Source organism: Haematobia irritans, chromosome 4 (genome assembly GCF_050003625.1).
Source record: "Haematobia irritans isolate KBUSLIRL chromosome 4, ASM5000362v1, whole genome shotgun sequence".
Taxonomy (NCBI): Eukaryota; Metazoa; Arthropoda; class Insecta; order Diptera; family Muscidae; genus Haematobia; species Haematobia irritans.
The window spans coordinates 4,754,666-4,781,327 of record NC_134400.1 but is presented as its reverse complement, the minus strand read 5'-3'; the positions used below and the strand labels follow the sequence as shown (position 1 = coordinate 4,781,327).

The 26,662-nt window shown below is 31.4% G+C and overlaps 1 protein-coding gene and 1 long non-coding RNA gene across 3 annotated transcripts in view; one reads left to right on the top strand and one right to left on the bottom strand.

Annotated features, from left to right (window-relative positions):
• Positions 1–12,591, bottom strand: part of LOC142233204 (uncharacterized) — a 94,437-nt gene extending 81,846 nt beyond the window's left edge. For both annotated transcript variants that reach the window (XR_012721353.1, XR_012721352.1), the window contains exon 1: positions 12,534–12,591. This is a non-coding gene — a long non-coding RNA (uncharacterized LOC142233204). The remainder of the gene's footprint in view (positions 1–12,533) is intronic.
• AstC-R1 (Allatostatin C receptor 1) lies at positions 300–26,431 on the top strand. Its single transcript, XM_075304032.1, has 2 exons — positions 300–1,017; positions 23,483–26,431. The coding sequence occupies exon 2, from the start codon at positions 23,659–23,661 to the stop codon at positions 25,600–25,602; it is 1,944 nt and encodes a 647-aa protein (XP_075160147.1). The 5' UTR covers positions 300–1,017; positions 23,483–23,658; the 3' UTR covers positions 25,603–26,431.
• The last annotated feature ends 231 nt before the right edge of the window (positions 26,432–26,662 follow it).

The window sequence follows — 26,662 nt, the reverse complement described above, 5'->3', positions numbered from 1 at the left end:
TAAGGCTGGCAGTGTTAGACAAAGCTTTAGTGGCAACCATAACAGAGCTCTGTTAATTTGCTTAACATCATTGGAATTTCATGCTAATGTGCATAACAGACTTGATGCAGTCACAAATCCTGTTGTTACTGTCGCCAACTGTATGTGAATGTGCGTGCATGTGAATGTGTGTGTACGTGCGCCAGAGCAACATGTTAGTCTCCCTCTACATTGGACGTGCTGCTGGCGTCGTGCATTTTCCGAATGGAAGGAAAAATCAAAAGTTCATGCAACTTGCAAATGCAAAAGGAAGCCAGACACACGCCGATTCGAACACAACAAAACGCATTTCGCCGGCAAAGCATGGAATAGTTGGTAAAAAAACGTTGAAACGTGCACAGCCCCATAGACTGAGTAGACGAGGCATAGAGGCTCATCGTCATTATCATCATCAACATCATCAGAATTCTATGAGAAGCCATTAGAAAAAATAAACAAGAAACAAATGAAAGCGGCATGATGTGAGAAATAAAAAAAAAATTAAGAAAATATTTACGAAAAAATTTCAACGTAAAAAAAATTTGTAACAAAAGTGAAGTGTTTACACAAGAAGTGAAAACATTCGTGGTTTTTTGTGTAAGAGAATGTTATTGTTATGAATTGAATATAATTGTGGCATAAACAAATTATGATGGCTTGGCAAAATCACGTACACTAAGCATTTAGAAGTATTTTAATTTTTTCTTAAGCAAAAAAAAAAAAACAGCTTTAAGAGTTCAATACTTCTTTTGACAAGAGAAAGTGTCATAAATGCCAAGAAAAGTTCTTGGCCATCTAAATGGAATAAAAGAACAACGAAATAAAAAAAATGAGCAAAGCAACAAATTGAAAAAAATAAGTTTAAACTTAAACCTTAGTTGGAGCAAGAAAATCTAAAGGAGAAAGAGGAAGCGGAAACGACACGAAAAAGTTTTATTTTTTTTACATTGGTAGCTTGGTGTATTACCAATTTCCATTATCCGGCAAGTGTTAAAGAGTGTAAGTTTTATTGAAACTCAACCCCCCCCATCACCCCATTGCACTAAATGTTATCCCTTGCCTAGTCCTTCTCCTAACACCATTCACTTCCTTCCATGTACCTATAGTATCAGCCTTTATATTACCACTAGTCCTACTTCTGCGCTGAAACTTTTGTTCTGGGACGAGGTCTGTTGTCATCCTGTGGTTTGTTGGCTGACATTTTTTTTGTATCCCCCTCTCCCGCATTTTCTCTTTTACCAGGCTAGCTGACACAATTTCATTTGTACGTTTCTTAGGTTTTTGTTTTGTCATGTATGTGTTGGCCTTCTCCTTTCCCTGCGAGATTGTCATCACTCATGATTTTCAATACCCATCCGTAGACATGTTCTATGGCGGAAACATGTCATGTGTTGCATGCATTTCAATAAGAAAAATAAAATGAAGTTGAGTAGACGAAATACTGTCGAAACAACAATATAACTTCCTTCTAAAAGAAAAAAAAGTTACATATGGTCCAATAGATAATGGACTCTGTTTTTTAAAAACCTTTAAAGTTTCACTCAAAACAAATAAGATACTCTTCAAAAAATATTGATATGCTGCATATTGAGTAGATTTTATACACGCCGAAATTAATTTCTTTCCTGGAAAAGGACATTTTAGACCAAGGAACTATTAAAGAAATTTTCTCTTGTTGTTAAAGTGTTTTATTCAAAATTTTCGTATGGGAAACGGGTTTTTGACAAATTTATTTGAATTACTAAGATTTATCATATCTTCTTATAACTCTAATACAACACTCAATTTAACTTTAACCCTTTGACTACCGATGTCCACTTAGGAGGACGTTCAAAAACAACACCAAACTCTATTTTCCCACTTCGTTTCGATTTATTTCTCGATGTTATTTTAAAGCAGAAGCTTTAATCTAAATAAGCTATAAATATTTTCCATATTGGTGAGCACTAAATTAATTTATATAAACTTTTTTAACAATATACGATAACAATAACAATTTTGAGAACATTTTTCTACTGTATGTCTCTAGTAAATGGACATTCATACGGAAATTATACCTGGTATTGTTTCGGTATCTTTTTGTATTTTTTCTCATGCTTTGATAGATATTATATACCGCTTATTTTCGTGAGGCTATTTGGTCACAATTCAAGAATCAAGTTTTTAGAATAATATAGTTCATATAGTTACTGAACTAATTGAGATAGGTCCTCAAAATTACAAATTTTTTCTACATGCTGCTAGTAAAAGTAAAAAAAAAAAGAAAAATTAAAATTTTTAACATTAGGTTTATGTCGGTAGTGGCAGGGTTAAGGTAGACGGGATGAAAAATTCTAATTATAAACTGACAAAAAAAAAATATTGTCGTGAGACCAAAGATTTATTGTCCTAAAAAAAACTAATGCATTTTTTGCCTAGTATAAAGACAAAGTCCTTGGAACCGCGCATGCGTTTTTTTCAGTGTATGTTGCGAATCTGGGAAATCAGATATTGTGGGCCTAAAATAATACATCAGGCATATCGGAAGAAACGTGTGGTTCTTATGCCAAAATAAAATTAGGAGACGGATTCATCTGCGTCATCTGAAAATATAGACTGATCTGAGATACATTTATTATGAAAAACTTTTGGTAAATCAGATGAAAATCCAATTCTCTCAAGACTTAAAATCGGGAGAAAAAAATATGGACCGACACGAACACTAAAGTTTTTCAGCAGTGGTTTATGCCCTCTCAGTAATGCTGATGACATTTCTAAGTGTATCAAACTTCTCTAAAAGTGGTTTCATCGTAATGAGAAATGCACTTCGGACATATAGGCATAAAGTCGGACGTTGGTAGACAGACTTTCGCAGAAAAAAATGGAAAGTAGTTGAGGTGAAAAACTGTTTATCAAGAACATTTGTATCGCACCGCGAATGCTTGAGAATAATGATTTAAAATTGATAATGACTTACTTGATTTTACCCATAGCCTACACATTTGCAGGATATTTTGTATGAGCGAGAGAGAATGTATCTAACTCGATAAGATAAATGCATTTCATGAAGACCGGACTTTAAGATTCCAAAGGGAGCTACCCATAGTGAAGCAAGCTTTAATCTGATTATGAACTGTTTGCAGAAGTTTGAAGATGTGATAATAGCAGACTCATAGAAGGATTGATTTTTATTTTGATTGAACAATTTATTGATAAATGATTTAGATAAAACATCAATTATTGTAAAATTTTATTTTAAAAACTATTAGAAATATTTTTTCTGTGTTGGACTAAAACGTTTGCTCGATTCTACTTGATCATAAAATCTATCTAATGTCTATTTGTTAAAATCATTTAAAAATGAACATTTATAACGGCAATCATATTATTTGTATGAGCATTGTCAATGTCAATTGTTGACTGTGGTCATAATGGAACTGATATACAATCTTTATAAATACATGCCTATGCATATTATTTAGCTCTTCAAATTGTAACACCACAAATGCGAGCACGTGAAGAATTATTATGAATGTTCTTTTATTATTTCCTATGCAGTAAATGTGCAAAATATCAATGTATTCTTTTTCTTATTGTGTAATTTTAATATGCATATTTTACCCACTTAATTAAGTTCCACTGACCTATTGAAAGATATTTTTATTAGCCTTTCAAAAGTATATCAAATTCAGTCTATTCAAATTATGACAATGCCATTAATTGTAAGCAATCTAAATCATTGCCTTTACCATAGAAATTGCCCCTGTCAACAGCAACTACAGCAGATGAAATATCTAGCATGATATTCTCGACAAACCCCATTATAATTATAATGTAGAATATACACACCGAGAGACAGATGGACACACAGGTCTTAAAATATTGTATGTGCTGAAAGTAAGAAGATTTATGAATCTTTGCTAATTCAGTTGTAAATACAAATGAATTTATTAACTTAAAGTAGATCTTTTAACAAAATGGTTTGGGTCCATACAAAGTTGTGATAATGTGCCAATTATAAGATTTGTTTTAATAGACTTGCATATCTTTGTGGCGTCTTCCTTAATTTACTGCAATTTCTAAGAATTTATTAAGAATCATACAATGTATGAAATAGTTAACAAGTAATAGAAGTCGATATTTAAAAAAGTCAGATCGAATGTGAAATACACTTCAGTATGGATGCACCAAAAACCCGCATTACCAAATAATCTAGGAGAAATGTCTATAGAAAATTTTTTCAAAACTTTATTTCTATAGAAAATTTTGTCATAACTTTATTTCTATAGAAAATTTTGTCAAAATTGTATTTCTATAGTTTCTAAAATTTTGTCAAAATTTTATTTCTATAGAAAATTTTATCAAAATTTTATTTCTATAGAAAACTTTGTCGAAATTTTATTTCTATAAAAATTTTGTCAAAATTTTATTTCTATAGAAAATTTTATCAAAATTTTATTTCTATAGAAAATTTTGTCGAAATTTTATTTCTATAAAAAATTTTGTCAAAATTATATTTCTATAGAAAATTTTGTCAAAATTTTATTTCTATAGAAAATTTTGTCAAAATTTTATTTCTGTCGATAATTTTGTCAAAATTTTATTTCTATAGACAATTTTGTCAACATTTTATTTCTAAAGAAAATCTTATCAAAATTTTATTTCTATAGAAAATTTTGTCAAAATTTTATTTCTATAGACAATTTTGTCAAAATTTTATTTCTATAGAAAATTTTGTCAAAATTTTATTTCTATAGAAAATTTTATCAAAATTTTATTTCTATAGAAAATTTTGTCAAAATTTTATTTCTATAGAAAATTTTGTCAAAATTTTATTTCTATAGAAAATTTTGTCAAAATTTTATTTTCTTTAAAATTCAGTCTCTTGACAATAATCTTCGAGTGAAATTTTTGTTGAAATTTAGTAAAAGAAATTTAGTACAAAAATTTTCTATAGAAATAAAATTTTGCAAAAAAAATCTACAGAAAAAAAATTTTGCAAAATTTTTTCTATAGAAATAAAATTTTGCAAAAATTTCCTATAGAAATAAAATGTTTACAAAATTTTCAATTGAAATAAAATTTTGACAAAATTTTCTATAAAAATAAAATTTTGCAAAAATTCTATATAGAAATAAAATTTTGACAACATTTTCTAACAAAATAAAAAATCGATAATATAGAATCGCATTCTTTTTTCGACTAAAACATTCTTGAAGTTCAATAAAATCCTGTTTTTGACTGTCTTTTACAAAATCGAGATTTTCTTCCCACATGAACATGTCTGTTTTGCCATATTTGTAAAAGGCTATTAGCAAATAAGGTTGATAAAGACTTTCTCAAAATATTAAAATATTTTGTCAAAGCTATTGTACCATAAATCTGATATCGACTCAAAAATGTCTACACAAAAGGTACTAAATCCTTCGCGGGGGTACTACGGTACTGACCCGGGTGAAAAAGTATTGAAAAAAGTACTATAGTACTGCATTTCCATCCCTGCCGCTGGCATGCTTCAGGTGTAAAAGTATAAATCTATTTAAAGTATATCAGTCAGGGGACAGATATACTTTATCAGTCCCCTGGGAGGAAGAAGAGGACATCGAAAATCTACATGTTGCGGATCAATTATACAAGCAACATCTAAATCTTGTAGAAAATTAAAGAACAATAGCTCGAAACAGAATCTAAAGGAAATATGTACAAATAATCTTAGTGAATAGGCTAAGTGTTAAAACGAAACTTATTGGATAACGTTTACATTTCAAAATAATAGCTCTACCTAATATACATACTTTGATCGAACAAAAGCATAAATTGATTCTTCACATCCACAGTAAATGAAGTCTATGACATTACAATAATTAAGATATTTTGTGTGATTTCACCTTACAACAGACGCTAATTGTAAGACTATTAAGAGCCCCCAAAAGTATGCTTTAGATTTATGAAATGTTTTGATTTTTCACACACAAAAGAACTCCACACAAAGGTACATCACTACCGGCTATACCACATTTGAAAACCACATTTACGTTGAACAATGCAAAATATGACAAATGCAAATACTATTACATTTTCCATTTCCCAAAATGTATGGACGGACGGTCGTCTCTCTTCGACATCTGTTCTGGAAACCCACAAAGTGTTCAAATCTCAACCTTGTCTTGCATATTTCAGCAATCTGGTATAGTCTCCATTGAAATCTGGTATGGGTTTGAACATTTAGCGCCAAATACATCCGGGTGCCATTTACACTTTACAATGTTAGGTGGCACATCCTTGGTACCCCTAATAGTTCTTTTATTACCCATATTCCTCGAAAGCAACCTATTTGTCGCTTGTTACATATGGCACTACATGAATACAAAGTCTTGTGATTCAGTGTGAGTGTAGCAATGTTGGTGCTATACAATAATTTCATTTCATATGAATACTGAAACACACATTTACAAAGGCTGCCTTTTGTATGTTGCAATTCAAACGAGCGTGGATGTGTGTGTATGTGTGTTGATTGGCAAAGTACTTCGAGCGGAAATTGACTAACGCTACGTGGCTGCTACTATTCACACACACACACACACTTACACCTTTTACAACCCATATGACATTTTGCAACACAATGGGGAAATGTACTATACACGCACAACTATGAGCAGCAAGTGACGACATGATATTGGCATGTCTTGAAATGGAAATGAAATAGAACATACCCGAGATACCATCACTATCACTACCAATGCTTAATATTGGGCCATAGGATATTGCCCTCAACAAGGGAATACAAACGGAATAAAGGAAATGAGATTTGATTTTTGTTTTTGTGGCTTTCTTTTGTTTCAAAGATGTATCTCAATTGAACTGAAAAACGGGAAATTGCCTACACATCTATGGGAAAATGTAGATGCGGATAACGGAGTGCAAGTGCATTGTTCAAAACAAAAAAAGTTTTCTGTCATAAAAAAAGGATTTTAGTATAAAAAAGGGTGTTTGTTCGTAGGAATACATGTGGGAGAAAAGTGAACTCTTTTATGAATGAATTACTTGAACTAAATTGTATTTAATTTTTTGAGATTTCCAACGAGAATTTGCCGAGATTTTTCACGCTGAAAAAGCATCCCTCTATCCAAAGATTTTGTCTTAATATTAATGATTTTAATATAGATTCCGATCCAAAGAAGCGGAGAATTGAAGTAAGGATACCTTTAAGACAAAATTCTCTTTTAAATTTAAGTTTTGCGAACTTGATTCTAGGAAACAATGATTTTTTCTTTATAAACCTATAAAAGCAAACTTATATTTCCTACTCGTCTTTAAGTAGAAATTATGCTATGTTTTAAGTAAGAACTTTTGCAAAATATTGAAAAACATCTAATGTTGAACGCTTTTTTTGCTTTGTAGTCAAGACACAAAAAGTCAAAAAATTTAAAGCCAATTTGACCTTAGTCAAACAGAATTTTCTTTCATGTGAAGACACTCAGTTTTAAGTCGAATTACTTAACTATAAAGATAATACTACTTCATATCGACTTATGGAGAAGGAAAAAAATTATAAGAAAACTGTGTCTTCTATGCTAAGCAAAATTGGTATTCTTGTTTTAAGGACATGAAATATTTGACGTCGCGACAATATGTTTTTCAGTGCAATTTTGAATTGCCATTTACGAAATTTTTCCCTCTCCTAAAAGCAAAAATGAATGAAAAATTATAGGCGCCAAACCATTGCCTTATTAGGACGGATGGGGTGGTGTGCTTTTGCACACCCAGTATCTCCCATACGTCACTATTAACCACACCAAAGTTTATTCTTACTTCCTTTGAAAAGTATACGAAAATTTTCTTTAGCTTTAGTTAGTCTTGAACTTACTTGTGCGGTCATTGAAATGTATACCTTTGTTTAGATTTCTGAGACATAATAACAATAAAGAAAATTTTTGTACTGGGAAAATTTCTTAAAAAAGAAAATTTATTGTACTGAGAAAATTTCTTAAAAAATTAAAAAATATATTTTATATATTTAAATTTGTTTGAAGTTTTGAACATGTTGGAACTTAAATGCAATGAATCTTTCCGTTTATGTTAAAGTTATTTTTGAAAGGAAAATATGAAATTAATGACAAACGCTGTAATGTTTTCCCCAACGAATTTTGTTTTTTTGTTTTATTAAAAATGAAGGGACGATCCTGCACTGCAAAAATGTTAATGCTATGCTCCCTAAATTTTAGGCCCCGCAATTTACACACACTCACAAAAAACATTTACTTGGATCCAAAGATTTTGACCTTCTCTTAAGGATTTTGGTATTGATTCCGAGCCAAAGATGCGACTTCTTTAAAATAAAGACATTTTTTAGCGACCTATATGTCCTTAAATCTAGGATCAATAAAATTAGGATTCAGATGTGATTTACCGAATTTTCATTTCCTTTTCGCGATATATTAATAAAGCTATTCACGTACAAACATATGACAGTTTAAAAGTCCAAATTATAGCGGATACCTCAAAGTACAAATGTTTTCTTAATTCCAAAGATGCTAAATCCTCAAAATAAGTCTTAGCCTATATTTGAAGCTTTTTTACTTTAAATCTAAAGATTCAATATTTTAGTTCATTTAAGGACGATCTCTTTAAATTAAAAATATGTTTATTTATTTTAGTTCAAAGACATGCGACTTTAACAGAGGGACGCAAATTTACAAAATTTGTGTCCTAAATATAATGAAAAAAAATTCTTGAAGCAAAGATTATAAACTTTGTTTTAATTAAAATGTCATTATTTTAAAGAAAATTGTCCTTAATATGTTGTAAAAAGCGTATCTTAAAATTTAGGTTGCATAATATTTAATATCACGTAAATATTTTTTTCAGTGCAATATTAAGGACAAAGTTGTTTACAGTAAAGATATTTTATTTAAAAGACTTATGTTGAGTCTTTTGCAAAAGTTCTTTTGAAAATTATGAAGACATTATTTAATTTGAAGTATATGTTATAATTTCATTTCTTAAACTGATATTTACTTGTACATGAATATCTTTTTAATCCATATACGAAAAAAAGAATAAAATTCGATCAATGACATCTGTATCCTAATTTAAATGGAGCCTAGATTTAAAGATAACTCCCAAAAAATATATTTATTTTAAGGCCACATCTTTTATTATTTTATTTTAGGCCTACTGTCCATTGCTCTATAACAGTGGTGAACTCTTAATGAATGCTGCCCAATTCACTGATACGAGAGAAGTACACCAAAATCCAAGGTCAACATCTTCGGATCTATGTAAACTTTTTTTTGAGAGTGCATGAAAAATTCAAAAATGAGCACCAAAGCACTTTGAAGTATTCAGCTTTGAAGTATTCGAGCAACATAACTCATGGTCTCTCAAGTTAAAAAAAAAAAATCTGACATGATTTAGGGATGGCCATGTGTCTGTCTGTCTATCTGTCTGTTTATGATACTTATGTTACAACCCCAATTCCTGGCCTAGCATACCGAAATCTTAAAAAGATTGGCAATTTACTGTTGCAGACTGACTACCTTTCTAAAATGTAACTGCCCCTCACCCTAACAGGGACATCCATTATCTGTCATTTTCAAATTTTAATAATTCTTCACTACCTATCCTTTAGTTGTTTTTTCATGTCAGATTCCTCAATGTCTTATATGTGAACTGTGAAGAAGCATTTCTAAGATACATTCCAGGCTAACTTTTTCTTGAGTTGTCTATTATTTGCTTTATTTGCTGCTCAGATTTGTTTCTTTAAATATCATTTTAAATTCCCCATATACGTACTGTACTGTTTGCTCCCCCGTAGGGACACCATCAAAGACTCATTCGTGGTTGTATGCAAATATTGGACCTTCATTTCAAAGTTAAACAATTATGGTGGCCCCAGATCAAATAGACATACTTGAATGTCCTGGGTGTTGGTTTTTTTTTGTGCCATAAAAAATTGTATACAGAGCAGGTGGCTACTAGCAAAGATCCCTGAGGCTATGCTCTTATTAGTTATGCTTTTAGTGGCTGTTATTTCTTTAGATTCTCACATATTGAGGTGAATGTGTGTCTGTGGGTAGGAGTATGTAGGAGTTTGTATGTGTACGTTATGTCTCATTTGAAAATATGGTAATTTAAGTAAAACAAAGAAGTAGAAGAAACAACATAACACAGAGTAAATGTTTAATGTGAAATATCAAAGATAATTTCAAGGCAAACAAACACTAAAGAATATCAAAGTTTGTATGAATGAAAGATAGGAGATTCGTATAATTTGGTCCTAGTGGAATGACATAAAAATTCACCAGGGTAATTTAAACAAAGTCGATTACATCCCAAGCAAAAACTGGGTAAGCAATTGAGGTGAAAAAGTGCTTAGCAAGAACATTCATGGCATACCCGCAGAAATATAATAATGACTTACGATCAATTTTAAAGCCAGATAGCTCGCTAAAGATGTCTTAATTTAAAAAGAAGCCGCCTCTTTGGCTCGGAATCAATACCAAAATCCTTAAGAGAAAGTAAAAATCTTTGGATCTAAGTAAATTTTTGTTTGAGTGTATGGTCATGTGAGTGTAATTGATCTAAATTAACGTAGCAACCATTTTATCTTCATTTCATCTAAAATGAATGCCTGAAAGTGACAGTTTGGCGTGATAACCTCATGAAGGCATTGTGACCATTTTTCTTTGCATACTTTCAGGCGTTCCAAGTATCCACTCCAATATATTAGTGTATGAATAGAAAAAAAAAAATATTCAAAAATAAAGTACTGGATGTGAAATGATCTCGTATATAATTTCCGTAAATTTAATAGGATTTGGTATTAAAATCTACAAACTGTACTGTATTAGTACAAATGGAATGGAATTAATTAATTAAAAAGTACAACATGGTAGAAAGGCGACAGAAAAATTTATGTCAGGTGGCAAATACAGTAATCCCTCGATTTACGTCGTCTCGGTTTACGTTGTTTCGATTTGCGTCGTCAAATTTTTTGTTCCATCAATTTTTTTGCTCACTTTATCAGAAACGCCTTCCATAAGTAAAATTAAAATTATTATTAAAATTATAGTAAAATTATCAACGAAGATGACATCGAAACATTTTTTTTCTGAAATTCTTACCGAAATTATTGAATTACTTTTATTTTTTGAAGTTTTTTATTATGTGCGTGTACATTCATACATTAATAGACTTAGGGGTACGTATGAGCAATTTTTAATTCGGTTTACGTCGTTTCGATTAACGTCGTCAAATTCCGGAACCAATCAGGACGTAAATCGAGGGATTACTGTATGCCATTAAAGTGGCACAAGTATTTCTACCTAAATCAGTAAGGAACGAAACTGAACCAAAAAATAGACTTGTGTCAAAATTCAAGACGATTGGTTTAAAACTGCAACCTAAGCTTTGAACACAAATTTTCGAACCGACGGACTGCATTATAGGCCACAGATAACATTATGTGTCTTCCTTTTTTCATTTGAAGAGTAAGTATTTTTCTTCATGTGTACATGAAGAAAGGTTGGTATTCCGATATGAACCTATTGTATTTAACGGTATACAATATAATTAAATTATTCCCAATTTCGATATCCTTAATGCAATCCCCCAACCCCTTTTAATTGTTTTCCACTCTTTCTCACTCTTTCCGAAAATGATTCACGATTTCAAGCGTACTTTATCCTTAAAAACGTCGTATTAATTGGATCTGTTGCACTCTTCATATTACTCGATATCCACTTGACATCGTTTGCATTGAAGTAGAAAAGAAAATCTCAAATAAGTTTTAATTACGAGGATGGTCAGTGAAGTTGAAATTCAAGTAACATTCAAGCCAAACGCACAAGGACTACATAGTTAGTTAGTGATAATCGTTATGGTCCTCATCATTCTTAAGCCTTTGGCTCTAATAATGGTTGTGGCTATTGTTTTGCCCTGTTCCTCCCAATGACACATTTACTTTTAATTCGATCATTAATCACAGTCGTAACAGTGAATGTAATATGAGTAACAATTGATGATGCTCTCCCAAGTGGAATGTTGTATATGAGTATGATGACGACAATGAACGACGGTGGAAAAGGCATCATGACCAAATCTCCTCACAATAATTGTTGAAACCTTGAGTTCTTATATCTTTAAATAGAGCATGGAATTATTATAGCGTTCCTTAGGGAGGTGGGAGTTGGGATGTTGTAGTTGTTGTTGTTGGTAAATTTCCTGTAATACAATGTCCTTTTGTTCAACATAACTAATTGATGTTCCAATGTTTGTCCAATGGTACAAAGACAAGTGTAAGGATTCTTCTTCCTTTTGGTTCTTAATTTGGTAGTAGTGGGCAGGAAGAAATATTCAGTCTGGCATATAGCCAGCCAGACAAACATTACACATTGAAAAACAATATTGAATTAGCAATTGGCAAAGACGACATAAAAGAGATCTTCTTAAATTACCAGCTGGAGACTAACGAATGATACAATGGCATGGAAGGATGTACATAATATCAATTAGTGAATTATTGTCCTACTTACGATTTTCTGATATGACTTCAATATTGACCATGTATTTTGTGGCAGATGGTGTGTGTCTGTAAAGAAAATGAAACTGTATAGCAAGTTGGATAATGGATTCGGAAGGTCATAGTTTCAATAAAGAAAGTATTTTTAAATGTAAACTAATCAAAATTATTTTTAAATGTAAACTAATCAAAATGGGTATCTTACAAGAATTTTAAAGACGAATTTTACTTGAATCTTGGCATAATTTATACATGAAGACGACTTTGAATGTTGAATTTTAATTTGATTTGTTTCGCAATATCGAGTGTTGAGTTGGCTGGATTTTTTTTAATATATTCAGTAGTACTAAGAGTTAGTTTCTCTAAGTGAAGATACTTCGACTGAAATAGTAAAAATATATGATGTTTGCTTTTAAATTTTGAATTATAGGTCACACTGAAATATTCGTCCAACACTCCGTATACCTTCGTGGTCGTGGTAAAATTCTGGGTAGATTCGTAAAATGTTTACTTTCGTATAAAATTTTTATTTTCGTATAACAAAAATGAGAACAACATTTTTGAGTTGGAGACTGATGGGGAATTTGAAGAAATTTGGGGATTTTTTTTTAATATATTCAGTAGTACTGATAGTAATTTTCTCTAAGTAAAGATACTTAGAAATAGTAAAAATTTAATTTATTTATGCATTTATAACTAAGCATCGGATTGCTTTTTGGTCGGAGAATTTTGCATTTTGGTCGAAAGATCACATTGAAATATTCGTCCAACACTCCATAACCTTTGTGATCGCGTTAAAATTCTGGGTAGATTCGTAAAATTTGTATTTATTTATTTGTTGAAGTGTCGTTTTAAACATGGACGAAAGTCTTCTCTTTCTTATAAAGTATTTTACTCCAACAATTTAAATATCAGTTAGTACAAATGTTGATTATTTTCTCATAATAGGATAATAATAAGTATATTTTTGGGCGTATTTATTAAAGAATTTCACATTAATATATTCGTTCAACACTCCATATACTTTCGTGGTCGTGGTAAAATTCTAGTTAGATTCGTAAAATTCTAGTTTTCTACAGAATTCAAATTTAAAGAAAGAAAACTTCTTGAAATGTTGCTTTAGGTCATATAGCACGGACGAAAGTCTTCTCTTTCTTATAACGTATTCTAGTCAAAAGTTAGTACAAAAGTTGATTATTTTCTCATTAATAAGCTGTACAATTATTTTTTTATTGGGATTTTTGTTAAAGGATTTCGGTTATAGTTGGGGATTTTTAGGGACGACAGCGTTGCGATTTGAGGATTAGATCTGTCAATATCAAGTAAGCAAAACTTGAATTTAAAAGTGAATTATGTCTTAAATGTATCTTAGGTGTAGTTCAGTGATGCCAATTTGGTGCTTATAGCACGAGTGCCGAATTTACGAAATTGATAAAGATGTAATTAAAAACGTTTGTATTAAATTCACAAAAGCACTCATAATTGAAATAAGAAATAGACTCGCTCTAAAGGTTAATATTTTCAAATTTAATGTCGAAAAAAAGGTTTTCTCCTCTAAAAAAAATATTTTGAAATTTTAAAGACTACTGACCCAAATGAATTGGATGAAAGCATTCAAAGTGTTTAAAGTGTACACTGGAATAGAGGTTCATAAATTCATAAAATCAAAAATGTGTCAAATCAATACACAAAATCTTCTATAATACATCTTTGGACGTTTTTTTTTTTGTTTTTAGTAGAGCATTAGATTTTAGCTGGCTTTAGTAGTTTTTTGTGGTGGGAGGTGGTATGTTAGAATTTATAATATATTTTTGGTGCATTTTGCCTTTCTGGAGTTGGCATCACTGTTATAATTACTAGCTTATTTGGCTCCGAATGCATATCAATATTTATAAAGCAAAGAGAAATTTTTTGAAACTGCGTAATACCTATTCGCAGAAACTCTATATCATCATCCATCCATAAGATATCATCAAAAATTGAGCTAATGACCTTAGCGCCTATGCTTTGTTAGTTGTTTATATTTTTATCTTGTATTTACTATAAGATCAAAATAATCAATAAATAAAATAAAGTTTTCCCGACCAATTTTAGTAACTTTTATTCCAGTAAAGACCATAAACAACATTTTTATCGCTACAAATTAGGCGTGTGTATTCTTTAGGGGTTTTTGTTGGGATATTTTTTCATTCTCTGGAAAGCGGGAATTTTTGCCAAATTTTCCGGGATCCCGGTCAAAGAACAAGTTCTTTGGATAATGCGCTCTTAATGCCGGTCTTAATCGGATTGAAAATATTTTATATAAAATATTCTCAAGAAACCCGGAAATTCTTGCATTTAATTCCCGCGAAAGCGATAGTGAAAATATAATCAAATCTCAAAACTGCCGGAAAAAACCCTAGTATCCTTGCCATTGAATACCTATAGTTCGTGTAAGTTATTCCCATGAGTTTGTAAAACAAATTACAAGTTCATAGTAAATGGTAAATTCCATAGTTGTATGAGACACTGACCCTATGGGGAACATCACATCAAACTCTGAGTGATTAATTAATTGGCAAACTCTTAACAACAACAAATAAATAAGAAAATGTTTTGCAGCACGAGAAGAGTAACTAAAGGGTGATTCTTTTGAGGTTAGGATTTTCATGCATTAGTATTTGACAGATCACGTGGGATTTCAGACATGGTGTCAAAGAGAAAGATGCTCAGTATGCTTTGACATTTCATCATGAATAGACTTACTAACGAGCAACGCTTGCAATTTCAGTGAATGGGCCCTAGAAAAGTTGGCAGAAAATCCGCTTTTTTATCGACAAATTTTGTTCAGCGATGAGGCTCATTTCTGGTTGAATGGCTACGTAAATAAGCAAAATTGCCGCATTTGGAGTGAAGAGCAACCAGAAGCCGTTCAAGAACTGCCCATGCATCCCGAAAAATGCACTGTTTGGTGTGGTTTGTACGCTGGTGGAATCATTGGACCGTATTTTTTCAAAGATGCTGTTGGACGCAACGTTACGGTGAATGGCGATCGCTATCGTTCGATGCTAACAAACTTTTTGTTGCCAAAAATGGAAGAACTGAACTTGGTTGACATGTGGTTTCAACAAGATGGCGCTACATGACACACAGCTCGCGATTCTATGGCCATTTTGAGGGAAAACTTCGGAGAAAAATTCATCTCAAGAAATGGACCGGTAAGTTGGCCACCAAGATCATGCGATTTGACGCCTTTAGACTATTTTTTGTGGGGCTACGTCAAGTCTAAAGTCTACAGAAATAAGCCAGCAACTATTCCAGCTTTGGAAGACAACATTTCCGAAGAAATTCGGGCTATTCCGGCCGAAATGCTCGAAAAAGTTGCCCAAAATTGGACTTTCCGAATGGACCACCTAAGACGCAGCCGCGGTCAACATTTAAATGAAATTATCTTCAAAAAGTAAATGTCATGGACCAATCTAACGTTTCAAATAAAGAACCGATGAGATTTTGCAAATTTTATGCGTTTTTTTAAAAAAAAAGTTATCAAGCTCTTAACAAATCACCCTTTACATTTACATATTAAATTGTTTACCAAGGTTATTGCGACTGGTATTGTGTCTGCTTGGGTCTATTAATCATTCCAAATGTATCGTCCTTTCCCCCTGGCCTCGTCTCAGCCATTTACACATTACTAAAGTGTTTGCTTATTGCAACGTCCTCTTTATCTAAAAGTCCTTAATCTAATTTATTAGCTATTTTTGTATGTGTTTGAACATGAGCTCGTGAGTTTAGGTGGTCTGTTTGCAAATACTAGTGCTATTGGTTGGTTTATCTATTGCGGTAATTCCCAGCAAACATTTTCGATTGGCATGGGAAAAGATCAGATGACAATACAATACTTCTGGTTTTCTATTACACACAATGCTAAATTTTTGTGTAGTAGCCCTCAGCCGGCCTTCCTTGGTCTCTGATCTCTTCCTTTATTTTTGATTGATATACGAATGTTTTAAAATTTACGAATTTTTATGATTTTCAATAGGGATAATTTTAGAAGTTTAATCCATAAACTTTTTTGTCAAAATATCTGGCAGTCATCACATAGTTTGACATTTCCTTCCAAACGGATAAGAAAATGCCATTGACCTATAATATTGTCAATACAAATCTGTATTTTATACTGCAAATCGATTTAAAAATACAAAACGACGATTGATATGTTTGCAGGGTGTATATTCATATGGATGTGTGCGTGTACGTGTATGTGTTTGTATTTTGATAGTTTCTGTTTAGCTTTTGGTTTTGTTTATTGTGAGGTCATAAGCCTTTGCTGTACCTCTTTGTGGTTATAAATAGCTTTTACAACCAGGCGTCTATGTGTATATATGTGTGTGTGCGAGTCTATACGCTAATATGACGTTTCGTTGGCCACCATATGTTTCCACAACATGACGATGAGTATGCTCTCACTCTCAGTGGCTGACTGGCTCTTTAGCTGATAATAACAAATGCCCATTGTCTGCCATAAACTACCACGCCACAATTATTGGGCCACCACAAATAACATCAGTACACAGTGAGAAATGATTTAAATTAGAAATCAATCAATTAATTATGTTTGTCAATAAAAACTCTAAATTAGGGCAGAGTAAGAGCGTAAACTAAGAGAAATATATTTTGTCATATATTTTGGTAGTCCTCAAAACCAACAGATGCCAATTTCAATGGTTGTCTAGATAGATAGATATTCGTATAATTAAATCTTCGATATAGAATATAATTAAATCTTCTATATAGAATAGGGTTGCCAGATTCAAATGGCCTATTCTCTGGAATTTTGGAAAAAGTTGGCTGGATTTAAAAAAAATTTGGATTTCGTAAATCCCCAAATATGAGGAATATAACTATTTATTAAAATATTTAAATAAATAAAAATAAAACAACAAAACATTTATAATTCAGTGTTTTCATGCACATAAATAAAATAAACTAAAGTTAATTAAATTAAAAAAAATCAGAAAATTTTTTTAATTTAATCTTTTCTTATAAACTAAATTTACAGAAAAAGAAAAAAAAAACAAAAGGGTAGTAACACTAAATTTTTTTATTTTTCAGTAGAGACAAAAAACTGTAGTTAAAAGGTATTAACTCTGAAGACAAGAAAAGAGACATAACGGCATTTTTTTTAATGAAAAGTAAAAATTTAAAAATTTTAAATTACTACGCTTTCTCTCTCTGGGTGTAATTGAGTGCTGGTTAAAAATAATTAACACTCAAAAATCACCTTATTGGGAATGAAAAAGATAAATAACTAAACGTATAGTCTTTCCTAAGAAATATTATTTAAAAAGTATATTTAGGTGGAAATATTATTGAATACCTTGTAACTGGACATGACTTAGCAAATCTGGAAATTCCAGCCCATTCCAGTTCATCTGGCAACCCTAATATAGAATATTGTTTAACATTAAAAATATGTTTCGTTATATGTCCAATATTTGTAGTCAATATTGAAAGGCTTAAACCAACCTCTCGAATTTTATTTCTATAGAAAATTTTGTCCAAAATTTATTTCTTTTGTTTTGTTATTGTTGGTTTTGTTCTTTAAGCATTGTTGTTGTTTTTTTATTTCAGCTTAAAACCATACATTGACTAAACTACAAGAGTAGCTTAACCAACAGAGGAAAAGAATGTTTGTCAAATTTATTTGGGCAAAGCCCTATAGACTGCAAGATGGTTGGATGGACGCACGTTTCGGAATTACCACATTCCTCATCAGCATCCTCTACTTGCAGCAAAACTATCAACCAATTATCAGAATAAATTCAGGCAGTTTATTAAACCCAACAAAAACCACACTTGAACCCTCCGAAAAAAGGTTTTACATTGATAGCCGGCTTATGCCGAAATAAACTCGAAACAAACATATCTCTTTTTCCTATGCCACTGTCAAATCATCGATTTGAATTCACATGGCTGGGTTTATTTTGAGCGTGCCTCCTCTTCTTTTTCCATTTGTTTTGTTTTGTTATTGTTGGTTTTGTTCTTTAAGCATTGTTGTTGTTTTTTTATTTCAGCTTAAAACCATACATTGACTAAACTACAAGAGTAGCTTAACCAACAGAGGAAAAGAATGTTTGTCAAATTTATTTGGGCAAAGCCCTATAGACTGCAAGATGGTTGGATGGACGCACGTTTCGGAATTACCACATTCCTCATCAGCATCCTCTACTTGCAGCAAAACTATCAACCAATTATCAGAATAAATTCAGGCAGTTTATTAAACCCAACAAAAACCACACTTGAACCCTCCGAAAAAAGGTTTTACATTGATAGCCGGCTTATGCCGAAATAAACTCGAAACAAACATATCTCTTTTCCTATGCCACTGTCAAATCATCGATTTGAATTCACATGGCTGGGTTTATTTTGAGCGTGCCTCCTCTTCTTTTTCCATTTGTTTTGTTTTGTTATTGTTGGTTTTGTTCTTTAAGCATTGTTGTTGTTTTTTTATTTCAGCTTAAAACCATACATTGGTTAAGCTACTCTTGTAGTTTAGTCAATGTATGGTTTTAAGCTGAAATAAAAAAACAACAACAATGCTTAAAGAACAAAACCAACAATAACAAAACAAAACAAATGGAAAAAGAAGAGGAGGCACGCTCAAAATAAACCCAGCCATGTGAATTCAAATCGATGATTTGACAGTGGCATAGGAAAAGAGATATGTTTGTTTCGAGTTTATTTCGGCATAAGCCGGCTATCAATGTAAAACCTTTTTTCGGAGGGTTCAAGTGTGGTTTTTGTTGGGTTTAATAAACTGCCTGAATTTATTCTGATAATTGGTTGATAGTTTTGCTGCAAGTAGAGGATGCTGATGAGGAATGTGGTTATTCCGAAACGTGCGTCCATCCAACCATCTTGCAGTCTATAGGGCTTTGCCCAAATAAATTTGACAAACATTCTTTTCCTCTGTTGGTTAAGCTACTCTTGTAGTTTAGTCAATGTATGGTTTTAAGCTGAAATAAAAAAACAACAACAAAAATTTATTTCTACAGAAAATTTTGTCAACATTTTATTTCTATAGAAAATTTTGTCAACATTTTATTTCTATAGAAAATTTTATCAAAAGTTTATTTCTATAGCAATGTTGTCAAAATTTTATTTCTATAGAAAATTTTGTCAAAATTTTATTTCTATAGAAAATTTTGTAAAAATTTTATTTCTATTGAAAATTTTTTCAAAGTTTTATTTCTATAGAATATTTTATCAAAATTTTATTTCTATAGAAAATTTTGTCAAAATTTTATTTCTATAGAAAATTTTGTCAAAAATTTATTTCTATAGAAAATTTTGTCAAAAGTTTATTTCTATAGAAAATTTTGCCAAAAGTTTATTTCTATTGAAAATTTTGTCAATTTTCTATAGAAAATTTTGTCAAAATTTTAATTCTATAGAAAATGTTATCATAGGCTTATTTCTATAGAAAATTTTGTCAAAAGTTTATTTTTATAGAAAATTTTGTCAAAATTTTATTTCTATAGAAAATGGTGTCAAAATTTTAATTCTATAGAAAATTTTATCAAAAGCTTATTTCTATAGAAAATTTTATCAAAAGCTTATTTCTATAGAAAAATTTTGTCAAAATTTTATTTTTATAGAAAATTTTATCAAAATTTTATTTCTATAGAAAATTTTGTCAAACTTTTATTTCTATAGAAAATTTTGTCAAAAATTTTATTTCTATAGAAAATTTTATCAAAGGCTTATTTCTATAGAAAATTTTGTCAAAATTTTATTTCTATAGAAAATTTTGTCAAAATTTTATTTCTATAGAAAATTTTGTCAAAATTTTATTTCTATAGAAAATTTTGTCAAAATTTTATTTCTATAGAAAATTTTGTCAAAAATTTATTTCTATAGAAAATTTTGTCAAAAGTTTATTTCTATAGAAAATTTTGTCAAAAAAATTTTAAAATTTTCTATAGAAAATTTTGTCAAAATTTTAATTCTATAGAAAATTTTATCATAGGCTTATTTCTATAGAAAATTTTGTCAAAAGTTTATTTTTATAGAAAATTTTGTCAAAATTTTATTTCTATAGAAAATGGTGTCAAAATTTTAATTCTATAGAAAATGTTATAATAGGCTTATTTCTATAGAAAATTTTGTCAAAATTTTATTTCTATAGAAAATTTTATCAAAAGCTTATTTCTATAGAAAATTTTGTCAAAATTTTATTTCTATAGAAAATTTTGTCAAACTTTTATTTCTATAGAAAATTTTGTCAAAATTTTATTTCTATAGAAAATTTTATCAAAGGCTTATTTCTATAGAAAATTTTGTCAAAATTTTATTTCTATAGAAAATTTTGTCAAAATTTTATTTCTATAGAAAATTTTGTCAAAATTTTATTTCTATAGAAAATTTTGTCAAAATTTTATTTCTATAGAAAATTTTGTCAAAATTTTATTTCTATAGAAAATTTTGTCAAAAATTTATTTCTATAAAAAATTTTGTCAAAAGTTTATTTCTATAGAAAATTTTGTCAAAATTTTATTTCTATTGAAAATTTTGTCAAAATTTTATTTCTATAGAAAATTTTGTACAAATTTTATTTCTATAGCAAATGTTGTCAAAATTTTATTTCTGTAGAAAATTTGGTAAAATTTTATTTCTATAGAAAATTTTGTCAACATTTTATGTCTATAGAAAATTTTATCAAAAGTTTATTTCTATAGAAAATTTTGTCAAAATTTTATTTCTATAGAAAATTTTGTCAATTTTCTATAGAAAATTTTGTCAAAATTTTATTTCTATAGAAATTTTTTTCAAAATTTTATTTCTATAGAAAATTTTGTCAAAATTTTAATTCTATAGAAAATTTTGTCAAAATTTTATTTCTATAGAAAATTTTATCAAAAGCTTATTTTTACAGAAAATTTTGTCGAAAGTTTTTTTCTATTGAAAATTTTGTCAAAAGTTTATTTCTATTGAAAATTTTGTCAAAATTTTATTTCTATAGAAAATGGTGTCAAAATTTTATTTCTATAGAAAATTTTGTCAAAATTTTAATTCTATAGAAAATGTTGTCAAAATTTTATTTATATAGAAAATTGCTCAAGATTTTATCTCATAAAGCCTTATAACATACGAGTTGGAACTTATATAACATAGTGTGTGATTCTACACAAAAATCAGCTATGAAACTCATAGTAACTTGTTAACCATTGCTGAGTCTTTGGCAGAGATTTGGAATTAATTCATGGTCCTTTTTATAAATGCAAGTCCACAGCATTGGCCAATGCTTCTCGATGGTTATATTAAAAATGCCTACCATCTAGTTGGTATATGTGAACCTCATGATCCCATATAGCATTTGGCACATCATAATATCGAATGCTACAGAATAATCTCATTGTTCACTGAATTTATATGCCTCTAGTTATTGCCTTATTGCAAGCAACAATTTCACCTTTGAACTGTAACACAACCAAATATTTACAATGAAGTTAAGTATGAGAATTTCGAAAGAAAATAAATTTAGGTTCATATTTTGTGGATATTGAACAAAGAAATATTCAAATTTACCCAACATCATAGATGTGTACTTGTGAGTGCTCATACACAGAACGATGTGGTTAAATACCACAAAGATCCTATATATCCATCTACCATACATATTGGGAAAATCCTTATGCACTTACACAAGGATACAAATGAATGGATATTTTATTGAATGAGTTTATAGCTGAGTTTGTGGGTATGGGTATGTGAGTATGGGTGTGTGTGCGGGGGTGTTTCCGTTAACACCCACATAAACTAAACATTGTTGGGGGCTCTTAAAATCAGTGCCAAGGAAATGTACACGGGCCAATTTAAAGTGGTCCATGATAAGCTCTTCTCTGCAGCATTGCAACCACAGTGGTTTATTGCATCTTTCGGATACCATTCGCTTGCCAATATCCTATTTGTGTTCAAATACCATAGCTCTATACCTGAGTGGCTGGCAAGGTGATACAGGTTATGCCAATTTCTATTGAAATTAAATTTTAATTGGGTAACAACCTCAAAAACCAAACACGCGTAAAAAATAGCCTACAATAGTTTAAGGAATATTGAAAAATATTAATTAAACGTTAATCAAATTTTGGTGGTTCTTCAAAAAAAGGTTTTTCCACAGAAATATTTTATTAAGTCTATGACATTTTAAAAATTTAAAAATTTTGCTTCACTATCTTAAAAAAAAATAATATTACCCAAATATTGGCATATCCACTATATGTGAATGTGTATCAATTAAATTAAATTGTATGATTGTATTAATTGAAATTGTAAGGTCACTTGATACTATATAGAAGAGGCCAAGGGATTTAACAGATTGAATAGTAAACACCCTACATTGAAAAACAACTCGCCAGGTTACAAAGATTTAGTCTTTCCAGTAATGAAGATTGATATTGGGGAACAACTTTGATTTTATACGAGTTTTCTGGTACTTTCATTATGTGATAATAAAATTAATTAAAAACGTGTTTACCATAATTTAAAAATTAACACTCGACTTCATTTTTTTACCTTTATGGTCAAGTTGCAAAAAGTCGGAGAAATGAGTCTTCTATGAATTCGTATTTTAAGAGCAAGAAATCTTTGTGCTCATGACAATAGCATACAAGAAATACTTCTGAGGACTACTAGCTGCACTGGTATATAAGGGACCAAAGTAAATAATTTCGCATAGTTGTATATGGCGATTCCCGAGGTTATTCTGAGTCGATTTGTCCATTTAATGATGTCTCTTTTATTCCTTGATCTTAGGTTTAGTTTGCCCCATACTCAGATCCTTCACTTCTATTGCAAATGCGAATGAAATTAAATAGTCAACCTAACCTATCATCACTACGATGTCAATTAGTTTTTAATCTTTTTTTTATTTTTGAACTTTCTAAACTAATTAAATTGTTTGTCTTCATCATTTTGCAGATAATGTCGCATGGGCTACAAACATTGGCGGACACTTCAAGCTACAAATCACGTTCTTCAGACACTATGGTCTATTGCCGGCAAGGAAAACCACATTGGAGCTGTGTATATGCATCAATGAAAGATTAGAAGAAGAAGAAGCCTCAACTCAACAACTACATTGACCAGAGTACACAATGAAGACGAAAACAGTAGAAAGGAAACATGTTTGCATTCAACAATTACCGCTTTCATGGTGGTGTTGCTGGTGCCTTATCATTGCTACCAAGTTACTAATTTGTTGCTCTTGGACACATGCTATGGAATCAACATCAGTTCCATCGCCACCTGCACATTCGGAGACAGACAGTGCTCGGACCGTCAAGGAGTTAACAACGGAAGTCACCCACCAATCACCTATGAGAACTTTCACCACAACCGTTAGAGGAAAACCTCTTGGTGATGTGAAAAGTAAAATCCATATTGCCATTACTCGAAACTTTCCTGCTCCGGATGATGATGATATTCTGGGTGCATTTGTTGTCGGAAGTAATGGAACTATAAACAAAGCCCATGGCCGCCTGCGGAGAGAAAAGACAATGAGCAATGTTGCCATGGACTCATCACGTAATACAACGGTTGGCTTAGCCAGCAGGACAAATATGGATGAAATGCAAACAATATCTGTATGGGAGAAGATTTTATCCAATGCATGGGGCTATGCCGCAACAACCATCAGACCGGAAAGAACCACAGCTATTACCAGTGGTCGTAGTTCATCCATTTTTCCTCGGGAATTTAATAATACTGAAGAAATACTGGAATATGGCATTACATTCTATGAGGAATGCCTAGACCATCGTAATTCCCTAGCCCAAGTCTTTACTGTGGCCCTGTACTCGCTGGTGTGTGTGGTGGGCCTATGTGGTAATACCCTGGTGATTTGGGTGGTGTTTCGCTTTTCCAAAATGCAAACGGTTACCAATATCTACATACTGAATTTGGCCATAGCCGATGAATGCTTTCTCATTGGCATCCCCTTCCTGCTCTATACCATGCATATCTGCAGTTGGAAGTTTGGAGAATTTGCGTGCAAAGCCTACATGGTAAGCACTTCGATAACGCAATTCACCTCGTCCTTATTTCTGTTGATAATGGCTGCCGATAGATACCTGGCGGTGTGTCATCCTATTGAATCGCCACGTTATCGGACCATACGCATAGCCAAGCTGGTATCCATGATTGCTTGGGTAACATCGGCCATTCTAATGATGCCGGTGGTGTTGTTTGCCAGCACCGTTCACCAGGATGATGGCATCAACTACTCATGCAACATTGATTGGCCCGAGGGGTATAGGAAACATTCGGGCGCCACCTTCATAGCTTACACATTCCTATTAGGCTTTGCCATCCCCTTGTGCTTCATCATGGTCTTCTATTATTTGGTGATACGGAAATTGCACAGTGTCCAGCAGAAACACAAATCAAAGGAGAAGAAACGTTCGCATCGCAAAGTGACACGGTTGGTGTTGACAGTCATCACGGTGTACGTATTTTGTTGGCTACCCCATTGGGTGTCACAAATGTCGTCGATTTACTCCTATGTGGAACACAGGGAGATAACACGTGTTGAAGTTCTTTTGTTTCTGCTATTCGGTTTATTGGCCTACTCCAACTCGGCCATGAATCCCATTCTTTATGCCTTTTTGAGTGATAACTTCCGCAAATCATTTACCAAGGCCTTCAGCTGTGTGACCAGCCACGAAGTGGAGGGCCAATTGATCAACGAGAACAGTGTCGTTACCCATAAGCGCAGCGGAAGTGCAGCAAATAAACGCAAGGCATCCAGGCGTATGTCTGTACCCCGAACGGGGCCAGCTACGCAAAACAATTGCTTCCTGGCTGCCACAATTGTGCATAACAGTGGTGGCGGTTCCTCGTCAAGTACATCGGCATCGACGGCCACCACAGCCACTGATAAATCGTCCAATAGTAATAACCAGAAACCCAAAGGGGATATAAATGGTGGTATCATTTGTACCGCAACATCGGATGGAGAAAAAATCACTTTGGTCGTAAATCATGAGACACAAAATGAAAACCAGAAAGTGGAAAAACCCCAAAGTCAAACAAATGTGTAGACAAATATTTGTGAACGCCTTAAGATATCCTCCTCCTCATCCCTATGACATGGAACCCCCCGAAATGGTATGCAATAGAGGTAATTCTATGGGGACAAAAGCCAAGTTAAGGAAACCTTGCTGCCCAGCCATCCTAAAAGTATGCTGTAGCCAACATCAAATGATAAATATTTAATAGTCTGTATTTTCGGATTTCTTTACATAGCAAGTAGAATTCGTATTAGTCTATAAGTCAACGAGAATATAAATCGAAATCCAAACCAATGAAAATCTCCCAAAAAATATGTTAAAGAATTAAAAAAAAAAAAACGAAGAAATTTAAGCATTTATTATGTGCAATTTTTTATTTCATAATAACTAAGAGAAAAACCCCATTATCATATCTTAGAACTTTTTATAAATGCATAAGCTATCGAACCTATAATTTATAGCAGAAGCAGCAAACGAGTTGTATAAATTAAATATATATATGTATATGCGATAAATAATGTTTCTCCATAGCATGTAATTTACAAAATAAATATTGTTATTAATGTTTCTGTTTCTTTATTGTTTGTTTTTGGAATTTAAGAGCACGCACTGATATTTTAGATTTTGAATTTATAAACTTTTTCCTTCACATCGATAATAATTCAATAAAGGACTCTTCTAATCCTCTCGACGCAATAACTTTCCATTTTATTTCTTAGGACCGAATGTAAGTTATTGTATCTCTCTGTCGTTTTCACTTTCTCATTATCTTTCTCTTTATTGTCTGAGAGTTAGTCATACATCTGCTATAAAGGTATGGGTGGCTTAACAATAAATAAACAACAAAATATTAGCGAAATATTAATAATGCAAAATATTTTTGATTTATAGGCAACGGTTTCAGAGTTCTTTAGGAGTAGTATCTGAAATGTTTCATTAATGTAAAGACATCTTGGTATTGTCAATGACTAATAAGACAGATTTTTCACAATATATCTAAAACTATTTTGATACTAGAGAATTTTCGCACATGATATTCGTTCTCTTGTTTGAGAAGAGCAGGATGATAAGTAGCGTAGTTCAAATTGTA

Coding starts and splice junctions, on each gene's coding strand:
- AstC-R1 (XM_075304032.1), top strand. CDS start 23,659: ATGAAGACGAAAACAGTAGAAAGGAAACATGTTTGCATTCAACAATTA.